Here is a 16,335-nt window from a genome sequence, read left to right on the forward strand (position 1 = left end):
GAGAAAACCAAAAGCTAGATGCATCAGTAATGAAGGGGAAGCTGTTCGCGGCAGCGCAGGCAGCAAAGTGGAATACGGCTCCAGAAACTGGTTCAAATAACAAACGCGATGCTGATAAACATGAGTTATCAAATCTTAGACCAACTAACAAATTTCTTTAATGAGGAAGTTTGGGAGCCCAGCACAGTCCCGCAGACCTAGAAGGAAGCTAAAATAGTCCTAATTCCGAAACCAGGCCAAGCCCCTACCCTACACTCCCTGCGATCAGTATCTATAACATCATGCATGGTAACTCTCTCTGAAAAAGTAATACATTCGCGACCAAGCGCCCACATGAACGAACAAAATCTGCTTCCCCGAAACATGTTTGGTTTCAGACATGGCCTGTCCACCCAGGATGTTTTGCTCTTACTGAAGGAAGAGGTCATGAACAACATACCTCAAGGAGGAGTGTACCTAGTCCTGGCACTAGATCTCGAAGGCGCTTTAAAATAGAGGCGCAAGACGCCATCCTGTCAGAATTAAACGAGATTTGTTGTGGCATGAAGATCTACAACTATATCAAATTCTTTCTAAGTATTCGCGCAAGTACCATCAGCTTTTGTCAGACCAGATCTAACACAGTCGATATGCTGAACAAAGGCCCACCGCAAGTCGCAATACCGTAACCCCTTCTCATCAATCTAGGCAGGAGGAAACTCGCGAAAGCCCCAGACCAAATAGACAACCTAGCGTATGCTATGTATGCCGATGACATTACGCTGTGGACAACAACCGGCTCCGTCGACCAAAAAGAACAAACATTGCAAAAAGTACCAGACGCACAGCCTCGAACTTCACCCGGAACAGCGGCATGAAATGCGCCCCGGACAAATCCAAGATTATAAGACTCCATGGACGAGGATACGAAAGTAACGGCACCGTATAATCAACTCTGTATAATCAACTCAAAAGCGAAGTCCAGAAAGCAAGGATTCTAGGCTTCTGACTAAGGAGCAATGGCAAAGGTGATCACCCCATCAAAACTTTAAGAACAATTATAAAACAAATATCCCGTATGATACATAGGACCGCCTTCCATAGGAAAGGCTTTCGAGCAACCTAGATGCTTAGACTCACACGCCCTTGTAGTGAGCCGGCAAACGTATAGCCTACCATATATCCACGCAGCTCAGTAAGGATGAAGAAGGCCAGGTATACGCCATGATAAGAACATTCTGGGACACCCACGGAAAGGCTACTAGCTCTACGCCTACATAATATCTTTGTTGAAATACGGGCGACTGTGTGGATATCGTAACGGGAGCGCCTCAGCAACTCCCGATCGGGGAGAAAAATCTTAAGCAGGCAGGGCTGTCCGCAGTACACCAACGAAAACTTAAAGGGCAACTCCGGTGATTTTTTGATGTCCACTGATCTTAATAAAACTTCCAATATATGTTCTCTTTTGCATTCTGATTATCTGTGCCAAACTATACGGTTGCAAGTTATTTAGTTCTCCTGAAATTGAATTTTAAAGATTGGTTGCGTTCCCGGCTCATGACTTTCTACTGCGCACCCTGTGTTTGTGACGTCAGAGACTGCGCTGCCGCTGTCGCTGAAATCCTCACTTTAGTCGCCGCTGTCTAGTTCGGAAACTGTTAGAGCTCCCTGTGTCGCCAGGAGACATCATCAGCTTTGGCGTTCGCACCACGTGTACTGTGTGTTTACATTGTGGTAGTGTAGCATCTGATGTCAGTGGCTCATCGTGACGTAAAGCATAGCATTTGCCCGTTTTGGTTTCTGTATCTCGTTTATTGCTTATTTAAAATGATTGATGAGTGTCTAAGCCAATTGAACCACCCTACCGGTGACAGGACTGTCAATGCCATTTGAAAATGACAATATCCTAACATGGTTAAAAAACGCCAGAGTTGCCCTTTGACGGATCTATAAATGAAGTGCGAGCGAACATAGTAGTTGATCCCATCACCCAAAACATGAGCCACAACTACCAGCAAGGCCGCCGACAAGCGGGAGTACAAAATTTACAAAAGCAGTTAGCGAATAGTTCCGAGCTGGTCTTCACCGACACGGTATGCTGTGGCATAAACAGATGCGCACTAGCGGTAGCAGGTGACGAAACCGAAACGGGTATCATAACCTGCGCAACTGCATCCACCTACTCGTAGGATACGGTAGAGGCGATCACCCTGGCTTTCCGTGCCAAAGACAAATTAGGCTCAGCCTCGGTAGAAATCACACATTCTCAGGCAGCATGCCGGCTTCCAACGCTGCCTGCACAAAATCCTAGGGAATAAGATAGCCCACCAGCCCAAGCTGATTTGGTGCCCGTGTCATGAGGGCCTGGCAGGAGACGAAAGAGCAGATAGCGCAGCTTAACCACCGAGCTTCTACTCCATTTCAACCTCAATCCCAATACCAGTTTCCCGACAGACCGCGCGACATCCTCGAACACGAGCGTCATGCGCATTCCTCCATCCAGATCTGGCAGAGAAGGAAAAGACACAAAAGAAGGCGCCATCAGATTTCTGTACCACGTGCATAAATAGCCGCACAATGAAAAACGCGCACAACCGCGGAGAAGTTTTGGCGTTATGTCCACCCTTCCACGAGACCGCTATCATCGGAATCCAGTGGCCAGTGCTGCAATGGAAGTTGGTCATTCTAATTCTTATTTTACATCCGTTTTCGATAAAGATAACGGTCATACACCTCATGCTGGCAGCACGCCTGTTAGACCACCTAGGGCAGACATTGAAATCAATGAACTATGGGTTTTAAATCTCTTGCTGAATGTTCATGTTCAGAAGAGCCCTGATCCTGATGGCATTCCAAATTAGTTTTTGCGTAGATATCCAGTCCTCTGTTGATAGTGGCTGCTTCCCGGTAGCACGGAAACGCAATAAAATTATAGTTATACACAAAAGTGGCAGCATTGCGAATGCGTCAAATTGTAGACCATTTTCTATTACATGCGCGTGTTCTAAACTCGTCGAGCACATTATATAAAAACAATTAGTTTCTTACTTCGAAAAATAGAACTTTTTTTTTCTTTGACAGCGTGTTTTCCGAAAAAAGCTATGCACAACCACCCAGCTCTTTGAAATTGTCCATGACCTCTCTGAAACGTTCAACTCCTATAGTCCAACAGACACACTCTTCATCGACTTCGCGAAAGCATTCGACAAAGTGTCTCATCCAAACTTAATCTAAAAAATTATTTCGGTCTTCCAAAGGCCCACAGTCACTCGCTGGTTTTCATGTTGCCTTTCTTCTAGAGAGCAATGCGTTGATTTCGGTGGGTGCACATCTCGCCCTTCTTGTGTCTTAGAGAGCCGTTCATATTGTGCCGTACATTTCGCTTCAATGAGCTCGTCTATCGTGTTGTGTAGGCCTAATTGCAGCAACTTGTCCGTGCTGGTGCTGATCGGTAGTTCTATGGCTAGTTTGTATATTTTCCGAATGAGGCCTTCTAGTTTGATCTTTTCCGCGACCTGCCATTTTAAGTACAGCGCTACGTATGCTATTCTACTTATTACGAAGGCCTGTATTAACCTGATCGTGTTTTCCTCTTTCATCCCGCTATGTTTATTTGTTATCCTTTGATTAGCCTCATGATTTGCGCTACAGTTCCCTCCAGTCTTCTGAGGGTTTCTCCGTTGTTGCCCTTGGCTTCAATGAGGAGCCCCAATACCCTGATCCTATCGACCTTGGGTATGGGTTTCCCATCGGCCGTCTTTAACTGTATCTCCTCTCTATGGGTGAGATCTTCCCTGTATTTGCGTGGTTTGCGACCTCTATGAGTCGGTCTCTACAACAACAGCTCCGATTTCTCTGCCGCGCATGTTAACCCTGTCCTCTCTAGATATTTTTCGATTGTTTCGACCGCTGTGTGAAGCGTTTGTTCTATCTACCCGTCACTTCCGTTTCTCACCCATAGGGTGATATCGTCAGCGTATAAGGTATGATTTAGACCCTCGATTTCTTGTAGCTTGGCTGGCAGCCCGATTAGCGCCAGATTGAATAGCATCGGTGATAAGACCGAGCCCTGTGGCGTACCTGTGCTGCCTATCTCGATCTCCTCCAAAACTAGGTCCGCTATCGTGATCTTTGCCTTTCTGCCCGTTAGAAAATTGCGTACATATTCGTACGTGCGTTTTCCCAGTCCTAGTTCGCCTACTCTATCTAGTATCGTTGCATGTGTTACGTTGTCGAAGGCCTTTTTTAGGTCCAACCCGAGAATTGCCTTTGTCGATCTGCGCGAATCGTCTATGATCTGATGTTTTAGTTGTAACAGAGCGTCCTGCGCTGAGAGGTTTCTCCTGAATCATATCATCGTAGGCGGGAGCGCGTCGCAGTCTTCGAGGTAGGTGGTTGTCCTCGCTAGGACCGCGTGCTCCATGAGTTTCCCCACGCAAGAAGTGAGAGATATGGGTCTCAAGTTCTCAATTTGCAGTCGCTTGCCCGGTTTAGGTATTAATACGATTTGTGCCGTCTTCCATTGCTGCGGAATCTGCCCTGCGTCCCAGCATTCGTTAATATATTCGGTTAACTTAGCTATAGACTCATCGTCCAAGTTCCTTAGCGTTTTATTCGTTACACCGTCTAGTCCGGGTGCCGACTTGGTATTGAGTTTCTGTAGGGCTGCCCTGACCTCTGACTCGCCCATTTTGCTGTCTAATTCGTCATTTAGCTGCCCTGTGTAGTCATGGTGTATGACGGGCAGCGCTTGCGAGATGTATCTTTTCTCGATTTCCTTGAGGAAGTCCTGCTCTGTCCTTCGGTACGTTTGTATTAGCCGATTTATATTTTGCCTATGTGCCGACTTTGTCCCGTCCGGGTCTAGCAAATATCGAAGGATGTACCACGTTTTTGCCATTCCTATCTGACTGTCCATGTTGTTGCATTTTTCCTCCCACTGTTGTTTGCATAGCTGCTGGGCGTACTGTTCTATGTCTCTGTTCAATTTGGCTATCTTTCTACGAAGCGTCCGGTTGTGCCTTTGTTTTTTCCATCTCCGTTGCAACCCTGCCTTAGCTTCCCACATGTGTAGAAGCTTACTGTCTACGCTCTCTAAATTCGCCTCCGGTGGGACCGTTTTCGTAGCTGCCGCCACATCTCCCTTTAGTTTTTCGGTCCATTCCTCAATACCTTGTGTCATGTCGTCGGCCTCCTCCCTTATTTTCCTGAATTTGTCCCAGTCGACAATCTTAAGTGGTCTACCCTTTGTCTTGCGCGGTCCTGCCCTTACCGTTATTTCTAGTATATTGTGATCGCTCCAAAAGTCTTGTTGCGTATTTGTCCACTGCGTGTCCCGTATGTTCTTGGTGACTGTTAAATCTGGCGTAGCATCCGCGCAAACGCTGGTACCTATTCTCGTGGGAACCGATGGGTCGGTCACGAAGGTCAGGCCTTCCTGTTGCGCGTCTAGCCTTAGGTTCCTGCCTTTTTGAGTTTCGATTTTGTAACGCCATGCCGCGTGTTGGGCGTTAAAATCGCCTCCGATCACTACCGCTTGGTTGTCCGCTATGGCTAGGGTTTTTTTAAAGAGCGATCGAAATTTATGGTGTCTGCACTTTGGACTGCCATAAATATTTAATACAAAGAGACTGTCCTTCGTTTTCCGCATGGGTATAAGTTCTAAAAGAATGGGATCGATTGATTTAACTTCCGTGTCATGTTGAACGACCGAGTGATTTCGCTTTACCAACGTCGTTAGCGCCTTCGTCTCCCCTTCGGCAGTACCAAAGGACTTGTCACCCGACAATTTTGCCAGCCCATTTGTTTCCTCATCATTATATTATCCGATTTTTCTTTGTCTTTAAGGTGTTGTTGCAAAATGTATCGTTTTCGATCGTATCCTCTACAATTCCATTGCAAAATCATGTATCTGTTTCGTCTGTCCATGGCGGCGTTACAGGTTCTCCAATCCCTCGGCGGGTACCGGGGGCCTAGTGTACGGCTTAATGGCCGTCTTAACCGGTCCCCCCCCCCCTACTTGTTTGCGGTCCCCATATTGCTAGTTTCGCTTCGAAGTCAAACATCATTTGTTGCACTTGCTGTAGTATCGCCTTTCCTAGTGCCTCTATCTTTGCCTCTATCTTTGCCTGAAGCATCACTTCCAGTTGTTCTAGTTTAGTTTCAAATTTGGTTTCGTTCTGTTTGATGCTGGTTTCGATTTTCTGCTCATATTCATCCTGTCTTCCTTGGAGCGTCGTGGCTGGCTTGTGTTTCTTTACTCCGGTTTCAATTGGAGCGTTCTCGATTTTACGTTTAATGGCGGTGAGTGCTACGCCTTCTCCCATTGCTTTCTTTTTCCTCCCTTATAACTTGCGAGGTTTCCTCGTTGCGTGGCACTTTCCCGCTCCTCAAACGGGCGTTCTCTTCCCTGAGTTTTTTTTTTCATTTCATCCATAAACGCCACATTGCTCTGCCTGATCTGCGCCAATTCTTTCTCTAGCGTCTTAACTCTATTTTTAAAAGCAGCCTCTGCCTCCGCACGCGCCTCGGAAGCCGCGTCCGCCCAGCTCACCTGTAAGGGTCCCGCGGTGCCGTTGACGTTGCTCTTTCCTTTTGGGCTCTGGGATCCTCCTCCCCCCTGTGCTCTGGGAGATTCGGTATTACTGGTCTTGGGTCTGGATCTCGATCTGGACCGCGATCTCGATCTGGTTCTGTTAGACGTCGAGCGGCCCCTTTCCCTAGCCTGGAGCTTGGGGAAATCTTCTAGTCCAGATCCCTCCCTTGTCCGATGTTCCGACCGCTGTCTCCAGTGTTCCCGTCCTGGCCTGTACAGTCTTTCAGCTTCCCTTTCGTGGTACATCGCGTCTTCTTCCTCTCGTCTGACTCGCTCCCAGCGGCACCTCTTTAACAAGTACGGTAACTCGTATCTGGCATTACATCGGCGATCTGCCGTAGGGTGGTCTTTGCCGCAGAGCTGGCACTTCGCTTCGCACTCGTGGTCCTGTGGCGGGTTCTCCATCCCGCAGCCTCTGCATATCCTGCTGACGCAAAGTGCGATGTGTGTCGCGTCGGCTCCGAAGATTTTGAATGATTCTCGGCGTACATTCGAAGAATTTACCGACGCCTTATTATCGAGAAGGAAGGGCAAGTTCCACGGACCACCCTGATATCATTCTCAAGTAGGTGGACCGTTTATTTTCGGCACATCGACCACTTTATATAGCGCCACGCCGACACGGCCGCTGAGCCTGACCCAACGAAGATGGTGGCTGGAGCCCCGCCTCTTTTCGGGTTAGAGCTGCAAGATGGCAGCGGTGAGCGCCGAAGGGGATGATATAACGTGAGAAGAGTATGAGGACGAAGCAGGTTGGCGTGTTCTGAAGAGAGGAGGATGTGCCAATGAACGAACAAAATTTCACGGAACCAAGGATTAGGCAGCGCGCTTCTCCAGCGAGAACGCATTCAATATTAGGTGGAACAAGGTGCAAAAAGCAAGACAAATCATGGCGGCAAGCAGGTTTCCCAGTTTGCCGAAGGCAGAGTACAAGATAATAGTGCGCCCACGTGACAGCTTCAAGGTCACCGACTATGGGATCAATCGCCTAGAATGCTGCGTCGCCAACGCCGCGCGAATCCCCAGGAAGGAATCGGAAGATGACACGGTGTGTGCCAACTACAAACAGAACATTCGAGTGATCAGCCATCGGAGGAGCGCGCCGAAAAATACAGCACTATCACTCGACTGAGGGTGGGAGACAAGGAGTTCGAAGCCAACGCGTACGAGTCGGCTCCGGAGGATACATCTAAGGGAGTGATAAGAGGAGTAACGCACGAGGTGTCTCCTAGAGAAATAGTGGAGATGCTTGTAACACCAAGGAATCCGACAGTCCTCATGGCCAAAAGGATGGGAAACACCACGAACGTCATCATCCTTTTCGACGGGCATCACATCCCAAACTACGTGAGATACGGAAGGGCACTGGTCAAGTGCTCACTATACCGGAAGCAAATAGACACTAGGTGAGACATTAAAAATTTTGTTGGGTGTTTGGGCATGAATTTTTACCGTATTTAAGGCTTGATTATTGTGTACTGTGCCAGCAGCGATGATGGATGGAATGCTATGCAACTGGCAGAAGCTTTGTACTTTTTCGGCGCATAACTTGGCGCTTGTTTTGTGGCTTCGGGTTGGCTGCCTGCTTCCAATTAGAAGAGGGCCTTCGAAGCTAGTTTGGTGGACACTAGGTGTCGAGTCATCATCATCATCATCAGCCTAGTTACGCCCACTGCAGGGCAAAGGCCTCTCCCATACTTCTCCAACTACCCCGGTCATGTACTAATTGTGGCCATGTTGTCCCTGCAAACGTCTTAATGTCATCCGCCCACCTAACTTTCTGCCGCCCCCTGCTACGCATCCCTTCCCTTGGAATCCAGTCCGTAACCCTTAGTGACCATCGGTTATCTTCCCTCCTCATTACATGTCCGGCCCATGCCCATTTCTTTTTCTTGATTTCAACTAAGATATCGTTTACCCGCGTTTGTTGCCTCACCCAATCTGCTCTTTTCTTATCCCTTAACGTCACACCCATCATTCTTCTTTCCATAGCTCGTTGCGTCGTCCTCAATTTCAGCAGAACCCTTTTCGTAAGTCTCCAGGTTTCTGCCCATATGTGAGTACTGGTAACACACAGCTGTTATACACTTTCCTTTTGAGGGATAGTGGCAACCTGCTGTTCATGATTTGAGAATGCCTCCCAAACGCACCCCAGCCCATTCTTATTCTTCTGGTTATTTCAGTCTCATGATCCGGATCCGTGGTCACTACCTGCCCTAAGTAGATGTAGTCCCTTACTCCTTCCAGTGCTTCGCTACCTATCGTAAACTGCTGTTCTCTTCCGAGCCTGTTAAACATTACTTTAGTTTTCTGCAGATTAATTTTCAGACCCACCCTTCTGCTTTGCCTCTCCAGGTCAGTGAGCATGCATTGCAATTGGTCTCCTGAGTTACTAAGCAAGGCAATATCATCAGCGAATCGCAAGTTGCTAAGGTATTCTCCATCAACTTTTATCCCCAATTCTTCCCACTCCAGGCCTCTGAATACCTCCTGTAAACATGCTGTGAATAGCATTGGAGATATCGTATCTCCCTGTCTGACGCCTTTCTTTATAGGGATTTTGTTGCTTTCTTTGTGGAGGACTACGGTGGCTGTGGAGCCGCTATAGATATCTTCCAGTATCTTTACATATGGCTCATCTACACCCTGATTCCGTAATGCCTCCATGACTGCTGAGGTTTCGAATGAATCAAACGCTTTCTCGTAATCAATGAAAGCTATATATAAGGGTTGGTTATATTCTGCACATTTCTCTATCACTTGATTGATAGTGTGAATATGGTCTATTGTTGAGTAGCCTTTACGGAATCCTGCCTGGTCCTTTGGTTGACAGAAGTCTAAGGTGTTCCTGATTCTATTTGCGATTACCTTAGTAAATACTTTGTAGGCAACGGACAGTAAGCTGATCGGTCTATAATTTTTCAAGTCTTTGGCGTCCCCTTTCTTATGGATTAGGATTATGTTAGCGTTCTTCCAAGATTCCGGTACGCTCGAGGTTATGAGGCATTGCGTATACAGGGTGGCCAGTTTCTCTAGAACAATCTGACCACCATCCTTCAACAAATCTGCTGTTACCTGATCCTCCCCGGCTGCCTTCCCCCTTTGCATAGCTCCTAAGGCTTTCTTTACTTCTTCTGGCGTTACCTGTGGGATTTCGAATTCCTCTAGGCTATTCTCTCTTCCACTATCGTCGTGGGTGCCACTGGTACTGTATAAATCTCTATAGAACTCCTCAGCCACTTGAACTATCTCATCCATATTAGTAACGATATTGCCGGCTTTGTCTCTTAACGCACACATCTGATTCTTGCCTATTCCTAGTTTCTTCTTCACTGTTTTTAGGCTTCCTCCGTTCCTGAGAGCCTGTTCAATTCTATCCATATTATAGTTCCTGATGTCCGCTGTCTTACGCTTGTTGATTAACTTAGAAAGTTCTGCCAGTTCTATTCTAGCTGTAGGGTTAGAGGCTTTCATACATTGGCGTTTCTTGATCAGATCTTTCGTCTCCTGCGATAGCTTACTGGTTTCCTGTCTAACGGAGTTACCACCGACTTCTATTGCGCACTCCTTAATGGTTCCCATGAGATAGTCGTTCATTGCTTCAACACTAAGGTCCTCTTCCTGAGTTAAAGCCGAATACCTGTTCTGTAGCTTGATCCGGAATTCCTCTAGTTTCCCTCTTACCGCTAATTCATTGATTGGCTTCTTGTGTACCAGTTTCTTCCGTTCCCTCCTCAAGTCTAGGCTAATTCGAGTTCTTACCATCCTATGGTCACTGCAGCGTACCTTGCCGAGTACGTCTACATCTTGTATGATGCCAGGGTTCGCGCAGAGTACTGGCATATAAATCAGAATTCTTTGTCTCTCCAATAATGCGTACGTAATGTACACGATGTTTATACACGAGGGTCGTTCAAGTCAATCCGGGACTTTTTTTAAAAAACAAATAGAAGAAAAAATTCCAGTGTGAAAAGTGGATTTATTTTTCCACATAACCTTCAGGTGCAATTATACTTTTATCCCAGCGTTTAACAAACGCCCGAAATGCTTCCGCATAGAAAGATTTATTATTACGACGGAACCAATGTAGGACACCATTCTTCACTTCATCACCAATGTTGAAATGTTTTCCTCCAAGGAATTCCTTCAGGGGCCCAAGCAGGTGGAAATCACGTGGTGCTAAGTCAGGAATATAGGGGGGGGGGGAGGTAATATCTGCCAGCGAAGTTCCTGGATTGTTTGGAATGTGCGTTGAGCGGTATGCGGTCGTGCATTGTCTTGCAAAAAGACCACATCCTTTGTAATCAAACCCGGACGTTTCTTTCGTAAACTCTTGTGCACATCACGCAGAACACGGCAGTAATACTCACTGTTGATAGTGACACCATGGGGCAAAAATTAACGTGAATGATTCCCTGTTTATCCCAGAATACACTTCCCGTGACTTTACCAGCAGACGCAGCTGTTCGAAATTTCTTGGGAGGTGGTGATTCCGTATGCTTCCACTGCATCGAGGCTCTTTTGGATTCTGGAGTGAAATGGTGAACCCATCTTTCATCACATGTCATGATGCGATTAAGAAAACCCTGGCCTTCCCTTTCATAACGTTCCTTCAGTTCCCTACAGACTTCAACTCTTCTCTGTCTGTCAAAAGCAGACAGCTGCTTTGGGACCGAGCGTGCACTCATTTTTCGGAACAACAAATGATCATGAATTATTGTGTTCACTATTCCTAACGACACATTACACACCCTTTCAATTTCACAGGTTATGCGACGATTGTTCACGATTAGCTGCTCCACGCGCTGAATGGTCTCAGGAATGACTACTGTAGGCTGTGATCCACCACGATCGGGATCGTCAGTAATAGAGATACGGCAATCTTTGAAATGCTTACACCATTCAAATGTCTTACTGCGACTAAGTGTCGCATCACCGTACTGAGCCTGAAGTCGTCTGTAAATTTCAGCAGGTTTTACGCCCTCTATCACTAAAAACTTCATCACAACACGCTGTTCCACGTAGACGTTCACACTGTTGTCCGCCATCTTGAATTACTGTCTATCCAGAAGCGCGGGAAATGAGCGCCGTCTACCATTAACAGGACGCAGGTGCCAGTTTCTAGTGCATACAAAACCTCCAGTCTAGGCATCTAGTTAAACCGGAAAAGAAAAAAAGTCCCGGATTGAGTTGGACGACCCTCGTACATGCCAGAGCTTTGAGTGTTATGTTGTCCTCGGCCATACGCTGTACTCGTAGGCAAAGAGATTGTTGCGGCACAAATCAACCCGCTTCGCGAGTTATTTCTATTGCATTGATCAGATTCTTTATTTGGCTTTCTAAAGACACTTGCCCGGCGTAAAAGGGCTGCAGTGGAGGTTTCGCCGGTACACGCCAAAGGCGATGTGCTTGCGTGCGTGCAGCACTATGAAGCTGCCGATCCAACAACTCGGATGCGTTTACGCTCCTCGAAGTGCGTACGTGTGTACTTGCGTGTACCCAATATACTGCCGTGTGTGCAGTTTGTGCAGCTTCATAATTCGATCATCTCAGTACCATGATGACCGAACGCAAGGCGCGTGACATATTTGCCTGAATAACGCGAGCGTCATGAAGAAACCTGCGCGGTCAACGCGGAGCATCTCAGCTATTCTCGTCGTTTCGTCATGTCGCTGACATCTCTTTATGCAGTGAAACTAGTCCTATGCTTTCATGACAAAGTGGTGCCGCTGACTCTCAAGCGCAAAGATCACAGTGAAACCTAGGACGAAAGTTACACACAGAAATGGTTCCCATCAATGAACACTTTCCTGCTTTGCGCAATTCCAAGTCAATGTGAGCCAACAAACTCGTGCACCACTTTATCCTGCCGAGACGGGGAAGCGGAAAAGGCCTACTCACAATAGTCAAAATCATTTGCACTGATAGTGAACAGCTTGTTCTCGCAATATACATTTGCAGCGCCTAACAAAAGCACGGACTGACAAAGCTACGCACTCTCAGCACTACAACAATAACACGTCTTACGTTTCTATCACCATATATGACAGAGCACAGCCTACGCGTCCCATAGCTTCATACGCCTTTTGATAGCGCGATCAGGAAAACAAATCTGAACGAGCCCCGAGAATAGGACCCGTGCATCAGCTTACCCATGCCTGAGCTCCGTACCCCTAAACAAAGAAAAAAATGAGCTCCGTTCGTATATGTTTGCACCTCCAGTATTGTTAAAATCAATCCCTAACACAAAACAAAAACTGAGTTCTTCAATGACGCGGTTAGCCACGAAACTGGGCCAAAACATCCAAAATCCCTTGCGAAAGCTTTGCCCCGGAAACTCGACGATCAACTGTCATGGGGGCGTGTGCGCCGAGACGCGGAAGAAAAATTGAGAAAAGGGCGCAAAAGTACAACCTGACGGCGCTCAATCGATTGGGAGACGCAAACCTTCTCCCCTGCCTCCTCGCATATTCCGCGCATCAGGGGTGGCGGCCAGTTAAAGTATGTCGCTACTGGGGGCTGCTTACGGCGCAGACGCCGTATCTTGAAAGCGATCTGCGACGTGGCCAAAGTGTCCGCCCGCGCAGACCTCATCTTCAAAGCGATTTGCGATGTTTGCAGTGTTGCGCGTAGTGCCGGTACCTTCCCATGCGCTGTGCTTTTGACGTTTTGTTCGCGTTGAAGCAAGAGATGCACGAAGGTCAATTCTATCGCAGCTGCTGCTGCGATTCCTCACTCCAGCATTTTGACTGCGAGTCACCGCGCTCATCGAGCGAGATGTATTCGTGTTTACCTGTGCACGTGTGACACCGTGCTTGTTAATATAGTTAAAGCACGTAGGCGGGCTAGTTGCTTTGAATTTATGATAGAATGTGTAAGCGCTACTGAACGAGGCCGTATACAAGCAGACGAAGAGACAGCACTGTCTCTGTGTGTCTGTTTCTTTCTGCGTCCTCGTTCAGTCGCGATTACACATTCTATTATCGTTAATTTAGCTAGTAAGCGAATATTTACAAGTTTATTCGGCCGATAAACTACTATCCTTACTTCTTATGGATGTCTACTAATTTGCTATCGCAATCGGTGCTTCACCTTTCGGGCGAAACTGCGACTTTTTACTTCATCATTAATGGTCATTTGTTTGTCGACGAACACAAATATTTCAATATCTTAACAAATGAAACATACAGACACCGCCATAGCCAGTAACTTACACCACCTCAAATCATAAATGACTGTTTTAAGGCTAGCTTTATTCTTAGAGGTATTACGCAATGGAATGCACTCCCTTAGTCGGTCATATAAGCCTCATGCGTCGAAAACTTCTTGCAACGTGACGTTTACACGATATTCTTTTTCCAGAAGTGTAACTGTTTATTTTATTTAGTTTTAGATTTCGTTTTCTATTGTATTCATCGTACGTGTTCGTATCTTCCACTCCTTTGACGGCCTTCGGGCTAACGGTATTATTAAATAAAAATAAAAAATAATTATAATCTGACCTACGCTTTACTGCGCAAACCCTAATGCCGAGTCCAGGCTGTGCTGTCAAAAATGTGACAGAGTATACGAACGCTCCTAGCGTGAACACACTCAAGGTTTACCAAAGACCAGCACTTCTTGCATTAACCTTCTGAATTCGCCGAGCTGCTTCGTCGTGTTTCAGTTGAACGAAAGTTGATTTATTATGCAAATATTGTGCCAACGAGCTTTGTTTCTTATCCAGCACGTTTGCTTGGTTTGGTAGTGTTTGTCGTTACCATGTAGCCACTCCTGTGATAGCCCTGCTACAGGGCTGCAGTATACAAAAATGAATGAATGAATGAATGAATGAATGAATGAATAGCTAATTCTGCATTTACTCCTGTAGGGTAAACCACATCCTAATGGACTTCGAGAAATTCGGCAAGACATTCGACTGCCAGCTGGGCGATATTATGACGCCCCACTTTAAGTGCAGCACGTGGTAGAAAAGAGGCATAAGCGACAGACGGAGAAGGAAACACGTCGACACTCCTTTCGACAACGCATGGAAAGAAGGCTACATTCGTGAGATATTATTATAGGCTGTTCAATGCCGACTGCTGGTTGTTTTTCTGACTATGCACATGGTACACAAAGCACGCAAGAGAAAAAATTTTGTCCCCCTTTTCACCCAAGAGGAAATGATGACGCTCATTAGGGCCCAGGACCAGACCTCTCGAATCCTGGCAGTCCTGTAGGCTCGCGAGGGGGCCGTCAGGTTTCACCTGATGGTCCCCGAGTGGGCCTAGCCAGGTGACGTTTAGTTGGCTCGCGTCTATTGTGGGCCAAATAAAGTCGTTTCACTCACTCCCATGTATGCCCAATTAAATAAAAAAAATATGTGTGCTTCTGCAAACACCAGAGACCAGTGGAGCTGGGTAAAGGCCAGTAATGTAGTGCCAAACCGCATACAAGACACACGAGCGCCGACAGCGCGTCCCTCCGACGCCCACCAAAAGCGTCTCCTACGGCGTCTGCCATTCGCGTGGGCAACGCCGTAGCGGACGCCGCGGTTGTCGCCACTCTGTACGGCGCGAGGAGGGCTTCGAGGCGCCCCAGCAGCCGCCGGAGAAGAACGCCCCTCCTTCCTCGCCCGAAGGCTGTTTCACGTGCTGCGACGACGCAAATCGGGGCAGCCGCACGCGTCGCAATGCGATCTTTCCCATTCACATATTGTGATTTCAACAATGCGACTGGTGCGACGCCCAGGGTTGCTTACTGCCAGGTCTCGTGGCACACGCTCCATAATTATTTTAATGTAATGAATAAAGTGTTTACATTATAATATGCTTGACTTTCCTTTATTAGGAGCAAACAATATGCGTGTTTTGTGATTTAAAAACGTGTTGAAGTTAAGATTTGTTTCTGAGTGCGCAACGGCGGTTTCTGAAGTTCAGTGCGATGAGACACGGCACTCTTAAACAGCTGTTTGCAGCTGGTTGTTCAGCGCTGTGTGTTGTCTCATCTGCCTTCTATGACCGTTTGGTTCAGCCTGCGCTACCACAATCTGCAAGACCACCTATCAACAAGTTCATATAGCTACCCTCACCGCATAAGCAGTATTCGGAATTCGGCTGCCAGGAAGTCATCGTGTCAGCCCAACGAGAGCCTGGCGCTACCCATGCTCAGCGTCAGCTTCTGGAGAAATGATGTGTGTATATTTCCCGTGATTGCGCATATGCGGTGCCTGTTCCTAGCCATATTCTTGCACCAAACGCAAGAACAAGCACCAACCCCAAAACCCGCGTCTGCGCCTGAACGAAGCCGCAATTGATCTGTGTGATTACTGAACGTGGAATGGAAATTGTGTTGGGAAATTCAACCTTAGCGCTAGTCTGATTCGTCCATCGCGGTATATATATATATATATATATATATATATATATATATATATATATATATATAATACATTGTTCAGCCAAAGTACAAATGGAAGCCTCGATGTTTATTACTATTTGGTATTCCTAAAAATATCCTATTTGCAGAATTTTATGCCCGCTTCAGTTGCCTGCAATTCAGTGCTCAATGGTGGAAAAACTTGTTGATAGCAAGCTATAATTATTCACTTCGAAAGTGTTAAGCAATGACTATATCTCTAAGCTTATTAATGCGATTTTGTTCCATGAACACAAGTTTTCTTTCTCCCTCTCATTAATAGCCAAGGAAGGAAACTGCTCACTTTCATAAGTTTAGGATGCAAACATTCTGGAGTTTCTCCTCAGCATTTGTCCACA

At 46.8% G+C, this 16,335-nt stretch overlaps 1 protein-coding gene across 1 annotated transcript in view; it reads left to right on the plus strand.

Annotated features, from left to right (window-relative positions):
- Positions 1-14,697, plus strand: part of LOC142575110 (neprilysin-1-like) — a 357,362-nt gene extending 342,665 nt beyond the window's left edge. Inside the window, exon 15 of the mRNA XM_075684106.1 lies at positions 14,448-14,697. Within this exon, the coding sequence (XP_075540221.1) occupies positions 14,448-14,547 (100 nt within the window). The 3' untranslated portion in view covers positions 14,548-14,697. The remainder of the gene's footprint in view (positions 1-14,447) is intronic.
- The last annotated feature ends 1,638 nt before the right edge of the window (positions 14,698-16,335 follow it).

This window comes from Dermacentor variabilis, chromosome 3 (assembly GCF_050947875.1).
Source record: "Dermacentor variabilis isolate Ectoservices chromosome 3, ASM5094787v1, whole genome shotgun sequence".
Classification (NCBI taxonomy): domain Eukaryota; kingdom Metazoa; phylum Arthropoda; class Arachnida; order Ixodida; family Ixodidae; genus Dermacentor; species Dermacentor variabilis.